This window comes from Gymnoscopelus braueri (assembly GCF_963280865.1).
Source record: "Gymnoscopelus braueri genome assembly, chromosome: 20".
In the NCBI taxonomy this organism is placed as follows: Eukaryota; Metazoa; Chordata; class Actinopteri; order Myctophiformes; family Myctophidae; genus Gymnoscopelus; species Gymnoscopelus braueri.
This window is the reverse complement of record NC_137622.1, coordinates 30,495,342-30,512,757: the sequence shown is the minus strand read 5'-3', so window position 1 is coordinate 30,512,757 and position 17,416 is coordinate 30,495,342. Positions and strand designations below refer to the sequence as shown.

General features: G+C 41.1%; 1 protein-coding gene across 3 annotated transcripts in view; it reads right to left on the bottom strand.

Annotated features, from left to right (window-relative positions):
* Window positions 1-17,416, bottom strand: part of LOC308076280 (LIM and calponin homology domains-containing protein 1-like) — a 125,821-nt gene that overhangs the window by 73,144 nt on the left and 35,261 nt on the right. For all 3 annotated transcript variants that reach the window (XM_080416495.1, XM_080416497.1, XM_080416496.1), the window contains exon 2: window positions 2,371-2,441. In XM_080416495.1, coding sequence (XP_080272621.1) covers window positions 2,371-2,441 — 71 coding nt within the window. The remainder of the gene's footprint in view (window positions 1-2,370; window positions 2,442-17,416) is intronic.

The following is a 17,416-nucleotide window of genomic DNA, read 5'->3' as shown; positions in this document are numbered from 1 at the left end:
AAGTATTGTTTCAGGTGCTGACGACGATAGATTACATCAGTGAAACCAAATATGATTTAGAAAACAGGTGTATCCTTTTAAACGTGAGGACCATCTTTCTCTCCTTGTGAGTACATTTGGGACACACACACACACACACACACACACACACACACACACACACACACACACACACACACACACACACACACACACACACACACACACACACACACACACACACACACACACACACACGTACGTTATGTAATGTATCAGTTCTGACATAGATGCAAACACACACACCTTCCCTGACAGGCCAACAGATGACAAGGAAGAGGAAGTCGGTGAATGTTTCCTCTGTAGAATTAATGAGCGTCCACACAAGGACAGGAAGTCATCTGCTCTTCCCTTCAATACTTGGATGCCCTGTTAGTGTACTCTCTCTCTGTCTGTCCTAAATGTTTTTTAACCACATGAACCCTGGTGGTTAATCATCAGCTGGAAGATGTCTGGGGATCCTCAGATTTGCCCATAAACACCAAGAATACGATCTTTAATGGAGCAGAAACCTGAAAAACAATGGTTAACAACACCATGAGGAGAATCCAGGCATTCAACAACACCTGCCTTTGAAGTTTCCTCCGAATTCGCTGGCCAAACACAACCAGTAACCTGGAACTGTTGCAGCGAACAAGACAACAACCCTGTGGAGGAAGAAATCCTCCAAAGATGCTTGGGGATTGATTGGCCACGCTCTTCGCAAGCCTGCCTCTAATATCACACAATATGCCCCGTTCTGGAACCCACAAGGGAAGAATGAAGAGGGGCAGACCAAGAAACACCTGGCGACGTGACCTGGATGCACACGTCGTGCGGGGACAGCTGGAGAAACTCGCCCGGGACCGGGATGCCAAAGTTGGGATACAGCCGTAAGTAAGTAAGTCATTAAGTACGTGAACCCTAGTATCTCTATTCTGGGCATGTCATAATAGGTGAACGTTCCACAAAAATAGCCAAACATTGTGCAAAAATACGGCCTGGGCCGTAGCGTGGCGGTCCAGGCACCCTTGGCTGCAATGCCAGCCTGACAGCGTGTCGCGGGTTCGACTCCCGTTCCCGACGACCTTTGCTGCATGTCAGCCCCTCCCCCCACCTCTCTCCCCATTTCCTGTCAGCCTACTTTCCCAATCCCTCTCTAAATAAAGGCATAAAAAGCCAAAAAAAATAAAAATATAAATATATTACAATGCGTGTGTGAGCTTGTAGATTGGCTATTTTCTGCAAAGAGATTTGATGTAGAGAGAGAAAGGAGGGGGCCATGACCCCGGTCAATGACGTATATACAGTAGGGTTTAAGGGGTTAAGAGGAGGGATGACCACAGGTCGGCAGAGTGGCATACGGATAAGACAAGAGCATCAGCTAAATGCTAATTCATTTCTTGTATGGGATTTGGTGCTGAGGAAATCAGATAACTGATCTGATTCTGTTTAGAAACATGTATGTCATATAGAGTAGAAACTGATACTGAAATGTATGCACAAATCACTGTTACTGGTATTAAATAAAGTTCCAGTGATATCAAGCAAATAACAGGACAACTTCTCTTATTGGAACACTCGAGACAGTACAATATGTTTAAATATGTGTGATTGTCTACATAATTACACATGTATCATATAAGCACCAAGCATGCAAAAGCAAAACATTGACAGTTTACTTTCTGTTATTACACAGTTTTGAAATAAAAATGTGAAGATATGCCTTAAGACATGTCTTAATGTTGCATCCCTCCTCTGATAAAAAAAACGAACTACTCAAATGATTTCATTACATCGAAAGAAGCAAAAATGAGCAGTACCACAGCTTGCTAGCTAGTTAGCAAGGCAAGCAAATCGAAACTCCAGAATTACTATGGATGAAAAAGGAAAGAGCTAGAAGATTCCCCCAAAATCCTTAAGATCTACTGTTTGGAAGCACTTTGTTTTCCCTGTAAATCAAATCAGTGGTTCTAAAAGTGGGGTACGGGGTCCCCCAGGGGTCCTTGAGAGGGTTACAGGTGGTCCCCAGCTAAATGTGTTAATAGTAATACAGCATCACGGTCATTTTAACCACTTTATCCATATTTTATACGTTAGCTATTAAAAAATAGCAGATACACAAGCTCACAGCGCGTCACTTTGTGCCATTACTGGAAAGTTGTTCTTCTTATTAGGCATGTCTTTTTTCTGCAATACTTTATGGAACCAACAATGAGTTACAGTAAATGAAAAATTCCAACCCTACTAAAATCCTACAGTACACAATAAATAAGACAACAGTCAGATCAGAGTATAGAGACAGTCAGAAGACAGTAAAAATGTTACAGGCAGTGAGAAGTCAAAACTTACTCGCATAGCAGAATCCCATTCTCCAATCCTCCCCTGAAGTCTTTGTCACCGAAGCATCTACCAGTCACAGCCTGTGGAGGAAAGGAGAGGCAGATGTTGGTGTTGTTTCGAAGATATGATAAACAGCTTTGATGTATGCCTATGTTGTGCCTATTTATACAGTATACTGTATAGTATGCTTATACTATGCACTATGCAGATGTATGTTGGTTACTTGTTCACATACTGTATGCTGTGTATGTTATTTAGATCGCATGTTGTTTAGAAAGATGCTAGGTGTATATCTGCTATCCTAGTTAGTTACTTTGAAGCACAAACAATATTTAACTTACTCTGATCTAGTACTTTGTAAGTCACTCTGGGAATGTCAAAACTGCAAATTACAAAGCTTGCACAGGAAATTAAGCACATCCAGCTCATGCAATAAGTGGGCAAAATATAACCCGTTAGCTATCAACAGTTTATGGAATCAAACTTCGTAGATAGGATTTCCATTTTCATCAGCTTCAGACACTACTGCACACTATTGATTTCTTGCCATTCAACCCTGATTAAACTATGATTCATTTTACTTGGAACATCTAATGAGTAATAAAAAGGTACTAAAAGCAAGGGAAAAAAATGTATATAGCATCATTACGTGTAAGTCAGCAGATTGGTAAATGGATATTTATCCTTGACAAAATCACAAAAGACCAAGTCCACCCGATCGAGCCAAAATAATAACAAGAATACATAAAACGGCGACAGTCCATCGATGAACCCAGAATCTAGACGTACAAATCAAGAGAATGATGCACACAAACACACTCGTTCCCGTCGTTCAGCGCTTTCCTTTCCAAGAAATCCAATTAATGGGAGGGGGAGAGAGAGAGAGAGAGAGAGAGAGAGAGATGTGTATATCAAGTCTCACACTCTAGTCACTAGTACTAAAGACTAAAGCTTGACATAAGCTGCCATCATCCGTACCATACAGCATTGGCACGCTAACTGGCTGTGACAGAGGATTAATGGGTAGTTAGTAGTCACTCTGCCTCTTTAAGGAGGAGAGGCAATGTGTTTGCATGTATTTGCATGACAGGTTGGTTGTGTGTGTGTGTGTGTGTGTGTGTGTGTGTGTGTGTGTGTGTGTGTGTTCGCACCATGTGTTCCTGAACAAATACCGCATCGCATTGGAGTGAGATTTATTCTAATGTTGCCCTTGTGACATGGCTAAAGACTTGCACAATAAACCTGTCTGAGTAACAATCATAAAAAAGATGTCTCTACGGTTCTGTGACAGATAGCATCTAGAAGCATGTGACACTTTTATTTTTGTTGTCCTTCACTTGAACTGTTGCATTGTGGAGAATTGTCATGTACAACGTTGGTTGGTCTTGTGTTTATTGCTTAATGTTGGATCGTTTCCATCGCATGCGAAAGGTGTTTCTGATTCTGAAGGAAACTCTCAGTCTCAGCTCTTTTAAGCCACTTAAGCCCTATACAGTACTTTGCCGTACAATGAATAGTGAAAACAGCCAAACTACAAGGTCACAGCATGTTGTAAGCTTGTACATCTGCTATTGTTTATAGTTTTTTTCCAAGGGGCTCTAATTGGTTAAGTCAGGACCTATGACCTACGCTGATGGACAACAGGAGCCTTCCATAAAGAACTCAGAAGACCCATCAGATACAACAGTTATAATATGGAACTCAATATGCACACACATATCTTCAAACGCAAATAAAGTACCAAACACTGTTATTCCTCAGTGTATAGAGTAACTGCTTCACATTTATACATTCCCACCCCATGTTCTTTCCATATATGCTAGAGAATCTCTGCTTCCCTAGAGCACACTGAATACAATTAGTTTTTCTCCTTTTTGAAAATCCCTCCTTTTGCTTTTTTTGTACTGAACCAATTTAATTTTAGTGAAAACACAACTCAAATATTTGTCCGTTTTAGGTGGGAAGAAAAGGACTGCACTGCACTGCTGGTGAGGAAGCCAAAACAATTACAAGATTAAATTTCCAGACTGATTCACTTACATTTATTTGTACAGCTGTGAAAGAAAGTGTGGGGGGATACAGAGTCAGAGTGCCTGGCTCTGGCTGTGAGTTGCTCTCAGCTCCTTGGCACAGTGGAATGATTTGGACCTGATACAAAAGAAACCAACTGCTGTGTGTCAATGACAGCTGACAGTAGGCCTGATCTGTACTGCTGTGAGAGGGATTGAGAGCTCCAGTTGACGACTGCTAATAGAGAGAAGGAGTGAGACTTCACTTTTCCCAGTATGCGACTGTACTGCATGTACATTGCTTGGGGCCAATCTCTCACCACTGTGGCAGGAGGTTGTGAATTGGACATTGTTTTCACACTGTCGCCAACACAAAAGTGAGGTGAAACAGCATTCAGTTGTGTGCGAGGCCTGACTGTCACCGAGACAAAATAACAAGTGACCCATGACATGAGCCATCACCATACATATGTCATGAATGATACAAGGATTTATCACATACAGTACCCAGCCTTTATTTGCCCTGGGTAAGGAGGTGCCAGGAGGGTGATATGTTCCTCCACGGTAGGAACTTGTGAGTGATTCCCACGTGATCAGTCTGGCAATGCCAGGCTAGGTGATACGCGTGCACTCACTGCACTGATTGGTCAGCTGCCAAATCAGCCCTATAGGGAAAATACAGCCAGCAGCTGTCCTATTAGCACAGACTAAAGCTGTATCAGCCCTAGGGGAAATACGGTAGCTGAACAATCAGTGTGCGCTGAAGTGCCACAGTGCGCTCAACTGTCACCATGTGAGCGACATCACGGCTGAAGGAACTCACCATGTCAAACATGGAATAAACTCTGCAGCCAGTTGGTTTGGTAAAGTTAACGGCTGAGGAGACAACCTGTGGGTCCCCAGATGACAGTAAAGTGACAATTTAAGGACTTCTAAGACCTTTTTAATAAAATAAAATAAAAATAAAGACCATTACTGCATTAAAAGTAATCAACAAACTATACTATAAAAACTGGTTTAACATTGGCCAAATTGTCACATAATATAAGAAAGAGCTTGTAGGCATCTTTGGCTAGATAGCCACGGCCAACGACAAATGCCCGGGCAATAATTTACATTTATATCTGAAATTAGGCCTTTTTTTGCAAAGAAACGCCTCCTTCTTGCGGAGTGATTGTTAGACTGCGCTGTTACCACACTCAAAAATCCCACTGAGAGGAGAATCTCAGTGAAGCTTGATTGCCCTAGAGTCTAGACTATTTGATATTCATTTATATCCACACACAACACTCTAGTGAGCTGAGTGGATGACCTTGATGTAGCCTCGTACCTCGTGATAAATGTGTGAAGCTGAATGATGGATGAGTTGAAAGAGTTTTTTTTTGTTTCCATTGCACAACTGTTCCACTGTTTGGTTTGATTTGATTCAGGTAAGCTAAAAACATGCTGGTGCAGTGCCTAAACATATTTGGCACGGAGCTATTTTACACTATTTACACTGCTGACAAGCAACCAAGACACAAACATGCTGAATGAAAAAAGAAGATATTCCATATGCTGTGATATTTTCACATTTCCTCTAAATGTCCATGATTACAGTTAGTGAAATACCTCCATGTTACAGATGTCTGTGAATGACAACTTTGAGAGTACAACAGTGACTTATTATATCTTTCATTACGATGCACATGAATAAATGTGTGTATTGTATCATAGAGTATTGTGTTGTAGTTCAGTGTGTACCACACTGTACCTATAGCAAGGTCTCAATGGGTAAAGCACAGTACTTGTACAATGCAGAAACCCTGTTGTTGATTCACACACACAGCAGAAATCCTTCTCATAATGCTAAAGAACATAATAATACATTGTATTTGTAACACACTTAATATTTGACACAAAAGTGTTACATTGAATAAAAGTCAAGAAGAAAAAAAAGATTACATTGGATTACATAACAGAACCAAGCCTACATGTATAGTGGGAGCAGGTTATTTATATCACACTATAAGGCACTGAGAACAGCAGGTGCAGCAAGTGAGCGATAAAAACGCAGTGCCCTGACAAACATTATTTCATTCAAAACAAACTGTCCCTTGGACATTTTCCGTTCTGTAGTTATTCTGCGTTTTAAAGAACACATACATTGAGGAAAAGCCTTAAGTAGACGGTTCCTAATTGTCTGTAATAGCCCGGCCATTACAGTTTCCTCATAATATATCTGCTGCTTAATGTACCATGCTATACTGTACACTATCCCTTAAGGGCTTTGCACATTAATATAGCAGCCTATCTCTCAGGGATATCTGTCCGTAAACATGCATTACGTCGTTCTGTTCTGGCTGTTGCAGAGTCTGGACTGTATGAAATGGAAATATAAAAATGTTTTTCTCATTACCAGCGTCTTACTGTTTGGCAGAGACTGCATTGCTGCTAAGGATTGTAATCCACACACACATCTGTTGCTCCCATAAGAGCCACTCTACTAGACACAAAGACCACATGAAACTCCTGCTGTTAAACCCAGGAGGAACATTCTTATGAGGGATGTGTCATTGTTGACAGACACGTGTCCATTTCAGGTGGCAATTCACTTTTGTGGCACTTTTCAACACGACATGTGTTAATGACATACAGGTAGGCCTACAGATGGGTGACTAATGAAAAGGTTCCCAAACGTTTCAGGCCGCGACACCCCAAAATAATCATTAGAACTTGGGGTGGCACTGTCGCTAGTGGCTACGAAGCCACGTGGTAGCATTTGAAACAGTCCGTGGTTGGGATGGTAAGGGTTTTTGCGACCACTCCCATCACGACAGAAGTGTTTCAGCATAGGATAAAGGGGACAAGTGGAACCAAACCATGCCAGGAAAAATTCACAGAGCATAATAGGAGGTTAATTGCTTAATTGTATCATGCAGTGTACACCCGGATGGAAGCATCTGCATTTTTTATGTTTTTCCACTCATTTTACTCAGGTTTTCCATTAATTTCTTTTTGTTTGTGCTGAAATGTCTCAAATTGTGCAAGATCGGACTAAGTGGCATAAACTTTAGTCAACAAACATGTTCAGTAAATGGTCAAAACAGAGTGCAAATAATAAAACTATTTAGCGCCACAAATCAACTAGGACACTAGGTAAACACCAAACTTAGCATCTCTCTAACCAGACAAATATTTGTGTGCTATATCTAAATGGCATACACATAGGAAGGGACCAACATTCACAGCTTGGGAGCCGAGAGGGAGAAGGGACCAACATTCAGTTCATGTGCATAGCTAGCATCTATCAAAATATGCATAGCTAGCAACTATCAAAATAGGCAACAAAAAGTGATTCAAGGAAATGAGGAGGGGGCGAGGTAGACTGAGACTCTGAATAATCTGAAGAGGTGAGTTTTCAGACTGCAGTGGAAAACGGGCAATGAGTCTGCAGGCCGGACTGAGGGGTGGGAGGTCATTCCACAGCTTGGGAGCCGAGAGGGAGAAGAGTGCCAGGGTGTCCAGGGTGTCATAAAGAAGGGAGAGACAGATGCTCTGTGTTTGCTTATCTAAGTGTGCAGGAAGGGGTGGATTGTGCCTGAGGTAAGCGGGTGCCATGCCCTTTATTGCCTTGCAGGTTATCACCAGTGTTTTGGAACAGAAGACTTATACTTGAAAAGGTTTCTAATCTGTTCTCAGGGCTGTTGTCCATCCACACCTAGCCCTCGTAATTGGCTGATTCAGACAGGGGTCTCAACAGGTTGGATGGTTCCCTTCTGGATAACGTGGCCTCTCGAAGACATACTGTACAGCAGGAAGCCCAGCCTCAGATAGCAAAGGGGTTTACGCTATCCTTCAAATTGAAAGGGCTGTCTGTTTTTGGAGAACGTGTAGTGTAACGGCAAAAACTGCATTTCAGTTGCATTGCTACTGGTACAACTGCATACGACTATAAGCAAACATGATTTATGTTTCCTTACTGGATGACTAACCCATTCAATCTGGGAACGCATCTACAAATGTCTTCAGGTTTCTGAAAAATGTATGTTGCTATAATATCAGTGGTGCTCAAACTTTTTCATGTCAAGGACGTGGACCCCAATCTCAAAATATTTTGTTCCAGGGACCCCGAAAAGCAAAGAGTTTAGTTACAAATGTTTGCTTTAAAAAAACATATATATAAAGATTTGCACAAATGTTCACAATCTTTCAAAAAATAGCACATCTACAAGCGGAACTCTGTGCCGTGCTATGATCTTGTATATCTGCTATTTTTGAATAGCCAAAGTATAAAATAATGGTTATAGCTAAAATCTAAAATGAAGCGTTCCCGGATTGAATGGGTTAAGTTAAGGATCTGCAATAAAACAATATTTGGTACACTAACCGGCAAAGAACACACAGACTGTTTTATTCATCTTTTGCTTTCAAAATAATTATTAGTCTACTAGACTGTGCTATACTACTAGTTACTGTTTGTAACTAGTAAATGGCACCTGTATCCAAAGCGCTTTACAATGTTCATTACATTCACACACTGATGGCGGAGGAAACCATGAAAGACCCCTGCCTGCTTGGTCAAGGACACTTGAACCGGGAACCTTCCATTTCCCAAGAGGCCGCCTCTATCTCCTGAGCCTCCCGATCCACTGCCGCCCCACTGTGGCGGCGTTAGAGTAACCTGTACTGTACATCTCTACAAACTAAAACAAACACCTCAGTGGAAAAACAGGTCCCATATGTTGCTGGAAACTTCTGGATGCAAACCCTCTATTTTAAAACCACAGCAGGGTTCAGATGGTTCAGATGAGGGGACTCAATTAGACCAGGGAATGTGTCGCCTTTGTTGTTTTCAGTGGAATGCAGCCCGCATTGTTTCACAAACAATCAAATGAGATGCCGGTTGTTTTTTAGCGCCCGTACACTTCCCTCCCAATGGACCCCCCCCCGGTTATGTCCAGACAGAGGCCATTCTCATGGGTACACGTCCAAAAAACGGTCATTTCTGTGACTTTGTTGTCAGAACGGAAGCCTCCATTGGATCCCAACAGCATGAATGAACTCTTGAGTAAGCAGAAATCCAATTTAGCTTTTGCCAAAGTCCTGCTCCCCTGGGGGGAAAAGTGTGTGACTCTTGTTTTTGGACTTTGATTAACTTTAAACAAAAATAAAGCAGTGATGATGTTTGTTCAAGCTTTAGATGTGTGACCTCTCAAGAGATGTCACTCTAATGTTTGGAGAGAGACAGTGTTGTGATTCCCCCTGCTCAAGACCAAAACCAAGCCCCGAACTGCCACATCATCAGTCAAAGAGAGGCTACTGAACCAATATAAAAGAGATAAATCCAATTGGGTGAACATGGGTTTTGTGGTTGTTTCACCATATGTTAAAAAAGTATAGGTACTTCAAAGTGATATTTCCCCCCCTGACACCATGCACATTTAATTTCAAACAGTGTCCACAAAAAAAGCTTAAAAAGGGGTCCATGACCAAAGGTTTTTCATGGGTTAACCACATGAACCCTAGCGTCCCTATTCTGGGCATGTCATCATAATAGGCGAACATTCTGCGAGAATAGCAGATCAACAAGCTCACAACGCGTCGTGATGCATTGTGAGATTGTAGATCTGCTATTTTCGCTAAGACATACAACGAAGGATAGGGTTTAAGAGGTTAAAGCACTCACCTACGGAACCACATGTACAGCGCCGCCCTGGCTGGCCTATAGGATCAAATCCCATCAGGCCAGAGCCTCCCATCCGTGTCTCCTCTACACGGAGCGGACTGCCCCAGTCTTTGAACAAGCTAAATAAAAACCCCTCTGTACCTGCACATCTAGTCAAAACAGACAAATCAAATGCCTTTGTTTCCGACAGGAATCCTCAGGGAGGACAGCAGTGTAAGCACCATGACAGTGTAAAGCACTGGGCTCTGTCCTCTTTCGCTATGAACGGGCTGAATGCCAGCCTCCCGTCCTTGAGGCCTCCTGTATGTAATGAAAACATCTCATGATCATTTCTGGGGCATTCCCTCGCTACAGTACAGTAGATACAGTACCTGTCCCGAATTAACAAGCAGTAATGTGAGGTTTTGGAGACAGGCGGGTTTCCGTGACTGTGGGGAGTGTAAAAAAAGTACTACTTACTGCTTATTACCCTGAGGCGCACCGGGCCTGTTAAAGAAATTACAGCTGTTAACTCAGCGGCCCATAAACAAACACATGTGAGACATGTTTGTTATGTGGATTCTGTTTTTTTTTTTTTTTTATAATTTCTTTCATAAGTGTATTGCATAATCATCACACCACAGAATCCCACCCAGCTGAAGCCTAATAATCACACATCACAAAATCTCACCTAACTGAAGCCAAGTTCAACAGCATTTGGCAAGTGTACTTGGGCCATATTGTGTTAGTAAGCGCCCCTACAGTAGTTCAGTAGCATGCTGTTGACTGTATGCAAAACCATGTGAGATCTGAGCTAATGTTTACAGCAAAACCTTCTTATTCAACACAACTGTAGCTAAAAGGAAGTAAAACCCAAGCCAAATGTTATGACTGAAAAACGAATGCGAATGGACATGCAGGTCTGCTGGTGCATATTCTTTCTGTTGCGAAAGTACTGTATGTAACAACCCATCTAAGTATCGTTTTGTGGGTTCTTTAAATGAGAGATACAAAACCAATCATTCAAACGTTTTGGACGGCATCCCAGAAAACAGATCAATTGTTTAATGACGAGACCAAACACGGCTCAGAAAAGCGATACTGGACCCGCTGCCAAGACTTCAACGTTATGAAAGAGATTGCAAATCTTCTCCGTTCTGAAGACGAGGGATTAAGTCCACAAGACACAAAACATCAGTACTGAAACGGGTAACACGTGACTTTATTATAGGAGGCGCCCCTCATGTTGGGGATCCCTCAACTCTCTGAGCTTAATCCAGTAAGACCGGGAACGCATCTGTGTCATTTTTTGATTTCTTTGGGCTATAAAAAAAAAAGCAAGATACAAGCTCTGTGCCGCGCTATGAGCTTGTAGATCTGCTTTTTTTTTTTTTTTTTTAAATTTGTACCAAATCTTAGTTTGAATATATGTATTTTTTTTTAGTGAAAATTTGTAATCAAATCTTTGCTTCTGGGGATTCTACAAATGTCTAAATCCTAACAGTTTTCTGAAAAAGTTATGTTGCTATATCAGAGGTGCTCAAACCTTTTCATGTCAAGGACCTCCAAAATGATATGTATTTGGCCGCCGACCCCCATCTGAAAATGTTTTGTTCCAGGGACCCCCATGCAGGAGCAAATCTTTGAGTTAAAAATGTTTGCTTTAAAAAAATATGTATATTACACAAATTATCACGATTGAAAAATAAAATAGCAGATCTACAAGCTCATAGCGCAGCACTCAGTGCCGTGCTATGAGCTTGTATATCTGCTATTTTTTAATAGCCAAAGCAAAAAATAATGTTTTAAGTGGTTACACAGATGCATTCCCGGATTGAATGGGTTAAACGGGTTCAGCCAATGGTCAGGAGAGGAGAGGGCATCTGTCCCGTCATCTAGACCTGTGTTTTCTGTTACTCCTGCTACTGTCACCAAAATGAGACCGCTGAAATATTATATACAGTATATATATATATATCATTATATCACAATACTATGTGCCTGGTGCACATGTTGATGCCTGTATGGATTATACTTGAGAGGAGGCAGAGAAAGAAATAACATTTTGAATCATAATTATTTCATTTCATCTGGTACTGTAAGTTTGCAAGGAATGTGTCTCCGTGAGGATGGTGCATTACAGTGAACTGTATTAAACTACAATATAATAATAAACCCCATGAACCATAGCATCATGTTTTGTGAGCTTGCAGATCAGCTATTTGTAGGGTATTTTTGTGGGGAATTTAGAACTACTAGTGGAACTGGGGGACCCCGGTCAACTAAGTGTATAGGGTTTAAGTGGTTGAATTTAATTAATTTTACACATATTTACACAATTAAGTTCTCAAACACATAGAAAAAAAAGTTACTTATATGCCATTCTGAGGCTATGAAAGGCATAAATGTGGATATGGGTAAATAAAGGGTTAGGGGGTCTCCATTCACAGTGGTAACTCAGGTAGATGAAACTTTAAGCAGACAAGAGGAGCTGCAGTACAGGCCCCGTCTACTGTCCAGCCCCACTGACTTCTGGGAAAGTAGCTTGTTGGCAGCTAGAGGATTCTGGCCTAGATTCCCATTTTAGTGTCCTGTTTACTATTCTAGCCCAGTGTACCATTTCTTTTCTGGCTCAATGTAATATTCTGATATTGGTGTGATATTCACGCTAACATTATTGACCCTTAACTGTCATCCTGTACTGTTTAAGTCTAACCCAAAGTGCAAGTTTATCCAAGTGTACATTTATAACCCAATAAAAACTCCAACCAATATATAATTCTAGTCAAATGTACAACTCTAGCTAAATTCCAATCCAGCCCAGTGTGCTATTTTAGACAACGCTTTTAGTCCAGAGAGCGGGATGGGGTGAAGATGGAGGAGGAAGAGGGAGACAAAAAAAGAGATGCCAGGCTAATCTATTTGCTGAGAATCTGAAAGGACAACTGGACAGATTTTTCCATTCTCTCCTGACCACAATTCCATCTAAATATTTGTGGACTAATTTTTCATTTCAAAGAACAAAGCAGCTTCGTTTCCCCCCCGCTCCAGAGTAATCTTCAGACTATCATCAGAGGTTTGACATCAAGGAGGTCGGGTTGCGGAACCTTGCAAAAGAAAAAAATAGCTTTTTCCCACAACTGTGTGACATTTCCTATGTTCTAGTCTCCCCCAGATCTACCCAAGTTCAACACAGGGGGAAGCGGACAGTTAACTATATTACATGCAGTATTAGGAACAAGCTTAACCCTACAATATAGTATGGTAGGTAGCATTAGGGATAGAATAGACCAGGGGTGGGCAACTTTGTAGATGGTGTGAGGGCCATTATTTTTTTTGGGGGGGGGGGGGGGATATTGGCCCGGGGCCGCATTGAGTGACGGTGAGGGCCGCATGCCTTTATTGATGCCACAGGGGAAATTCAGGTGCCAGAGGAAGCACAGCAGTTAAGTTATAGATACAGAGTAAGAGAAGTAAGGTACAGTCATAGGAAGAAAACATCACAAAAAAGCACCGTCAAGGATTAACAAAAAAGTACACAAACACACAAAGTCCCAGTGTCAAAAACAATGTTCTGCCCAGAGCAACGCCAACTATAAGCAAACGGTATACGTACAGTATACACTGTCGCAGTCATTACAGAATCCCACCCTAAGCTGAGGCAAATACATAACCAAGGGTATTCACAAGCAAATACTGACGGGCGCGGGCTATCATCACACCATATAGTCTACACTGGTGCTAGGTATATATATTTTTAGAGACAGCATACAATGTGATACAACATACAAAATGAAGGATGTATTATCGTTTGTTTGGGTTCTTTTTTATACAATAACTGGACCGAGTACTATATATCACAATATATCTGCAACATTTAACCGAACACTGAAATAGGAACAAGGAATAATTTCACGACACTGCGCACAACAATATGTATAGCATTAGGAATGAACTCCATCTGGCTGCGAAGCTAATAGATCCTCTGTCCAGAAAGAAGACTGTAAGGGTATAAATCATCTGGAGTCAATGTTGTAGGGCTTGTATTTAGTATCTTCTCTCTATCTTACTTTTATGAAAGTCTGGGTTTCAGCATTGTCTGGCAACTGGCCGTTTCAGATGTAGACTTGAGATGGGATAACGGCTCTGAAGTTCTGTACCGCAGATCACCAGTAAACTCACCACAATCAGACACAGATCCAGGTTCTGATATCCAGCAGAGAATATGACAGATCTAAGGCCCAGGGAGCAACAAACAATCTCACGCAGACTACTGCCAAATGCAATAAAATGAATGAAATATTTATTAACCCATTAAAACCGGGCAAGCATCTTTTGTCATTTTTAGATTTCTTTGGCTATTCAAAAATAGCAGATACACAAGCTCATAGCGCGTCACTTCATGCCGCGCTGTGAGCTTGTAGATCTGCGATTTTCAAAAAATCGTGAATATTTGTGCAAATCTTTGAATATCTAAAAAAAATTAAGCAAACATTCTTGACTGGGGGTCCCTGGAACTAAATTTCAGATGGCGATAGCGAAATACATATCATTTTGGGGGTCCTTGACATGAAACAGTTTAAAGAACCACTGATATATAGAAACATACGTTTTTCAGGAGTTAGGATTGAGACGACATTTGTAGAATCGGCCTCAGGTTCTAATGGGTTAAAATAATGTGGTATTTGCTGAGACAAGACACATATGGGAGCACGCACGCACGGACGGGACCCCCAGCTCCTCTTCCTCACACACCAAAGCACACGAATCAGCTGTCCAGTCCTCCATCATACAGGTTCTCAAACGTTTTCATGTCAAGGACCCCCAAATTGATATATGTATTTGGCCACGGACCCCCATCTGAAAAGTTTTTGTGCCAGGGACCCCCAGAAGAGAAGATTTATATAAAATAATTATACAAAATTTCAAAAATAGTAGATTTACGAGCTTGTACGTCTGCTATCTTTGAATAGCCAACATGGATAAAGTGGTTAAAAAAATATTGTGGATGTAGCTTTGTCAGCCCCACCCACTAATTACCCCCCAAATGTAACCAAATGGACCCTTACCGGTCTAACTCTGAGAGCGTACAAATTGTAACCAGAGTTAGACCGGTAAGGGTCCATTTGGTTACAATCCGTACACTCTCAAATAGACCCTTGCATTGGTGCACTGGTTTAAAAAGGAACCAAATGGACCTGACCCTAACAGGTCCATTTGGTTCCGGTTGTACGGTCAGAGTTGAAATGTAAAAGTTTAAGAACCATTGGTTTAGATGACACTATGAGCCATTGGAACAGAGTGTAGTTTGAAAGAGTTTCCTTCACTCTGTTATAAAATATAATGCCTAATTTTGTCCATTTTAATGTCATTAATTCACAGACTAGTTCCCCAAACTGAATTATTTTAAACAAAGCTGTTAAAAGTTGGCGGTTAATAATAATGTTCAGTTACCTGTTTGCAAGTGGATATTGTGAACTACTTTTGCTGGGGACCCCCTGGAACCCCCCCCCCCCCCCCCCCCCCCCAAGGTTCCCCGGAACCCACTTTGACAATCGATGTCATAAGAGAAAAGTCAGTAGGTGTGAAAGATTCATGTAATAATCGATTATCAGTATCAAATTAAATTACTCTAATCGAATTAATGTATCGAGTGAGTGATTCTCTCTAATTCACTTCTATTCACTACTACACCAATATGTGAATGCTTGACTTTTCTTCCATGTTTTACAATTATGAGTTATGTTTATGACTAATCATTCAACATATTTTATGGATTTTACTGTTAATCTAATAGAGTAAGCGAAAAAAATCTCGTCATATTAATCAATTATGAAAATAATGGTTTGCTGCGGCTCTAAGTCGGTTGATGCCAGTGCAGTATGTGACTCCAGTAGGTCAGCTGCAGCCCACCTCATTGTGGTGTTGAGAAACGCTGCTCAGAGGAAGCAGCAGAGTTTTTAACCCATTAAGACCCGAGGCCTTCTGAATCCAGTTTTCTGAAAAACTTAACCCATTAAGACCTGAGGCGATTCTTTAAAAAAAAAAAAACAGTTTTTGGAAAAAAATCAAAAACCTTTTTTTTCAAGATTTTTCAAAAATAGCAGATCTACAAGCTCATAGCGCAGCACTCATGAGCTTGTATATCTGCTATTTTTGAATAGCCAAAGAAGTCTAAAGTGACACAGATCTTAATGGGGTAAGTTGCTATATCTTCATTGTCGGGTGTAAACCTTGTCGGGTCCAAAACCGTTCCCTTTTTTATTAAAAATGTAAAAATAAAAAAGTCAAAACAAGCCTCATTGAAACGGCCATAGCTCTTGAACTGATTCTTTCCCCCCCCCCTCTACTAGGACAACCCCGTGCGTGTAATCAGCCGATGTCCGTGAGGACGGCGGTCACAGAGAATATTCCATGATTTTTCAACGGTACAGTAAAATCGCTGTTTTTGCTGGCAGCAGTGGCACACTATTACACTATTGATCTGGCAGTCAAAGAGTTAATGGGTTATACCAACAACGCTATAGAGGCTGGAAACTACAGTATGTAACAGGCCCTGCCTGAGCCAGAGACAATGAACAAAAGACTCTTCTGAAAGAGGGATCATCACAGGTAATAGCAGCTAATCAATGCTAATGGAGCATAATTACCCTGGTATTACAGGGTGGAATCAGCAAAACAATACCAGACCGCATCGTCTAACTGGGAGATTTTTAGAGTAACTTGATGACAGAGGGCTATTTAGGCTCAATCTGTTATGACAGGTCACCACATCTTCGTACAGTAAAACTGTAATAGGCACCATCTTCGAAGACCACCCCAAAGTCATTGCAACGGTCTGTCTTTCTAGAAACAAAATGTAAGCTACATGATGGCAATTCAAAGCGGTATTTAGCTGTAAAATGATAGCAAGTGATTATTCATACATTAATTATTTGTATAATTGGAAAATTACACGTAGGACAAAAAATTACGCAAGAGCTGTGTACCAAATCTTCTTCTTTGCTACTGTACATTGCTCACATGCCAACAACGGCTTCTGAATATGTAGATGTGTTGAGCAATTGGGCATTTAAAAAAACATTAATACATGTGTTAAGTGCCTGGGGGGGCGGGGGCATTTTGACAGTAAAGACAATTGTATTTATAAGGTACAGAAATACAGATATCAGAACTTCAACATTACAAACTCTGTCTACGTTTCTCACTTGCTTTCATCCACAAATGTATGAGAGATATATAGCTATAACTGTAGCTTATATTTTTTCAGCTCTGTTGTGTTATTGTGGCACAACTTTACTGTTCCCAGGCATGGAGTGGATCCTGAGAGCACCATCTGTGTGGGAAACATTACATAACCTCTGATTACTCATCGATTCCTCCTACTCGCCATTAGGAA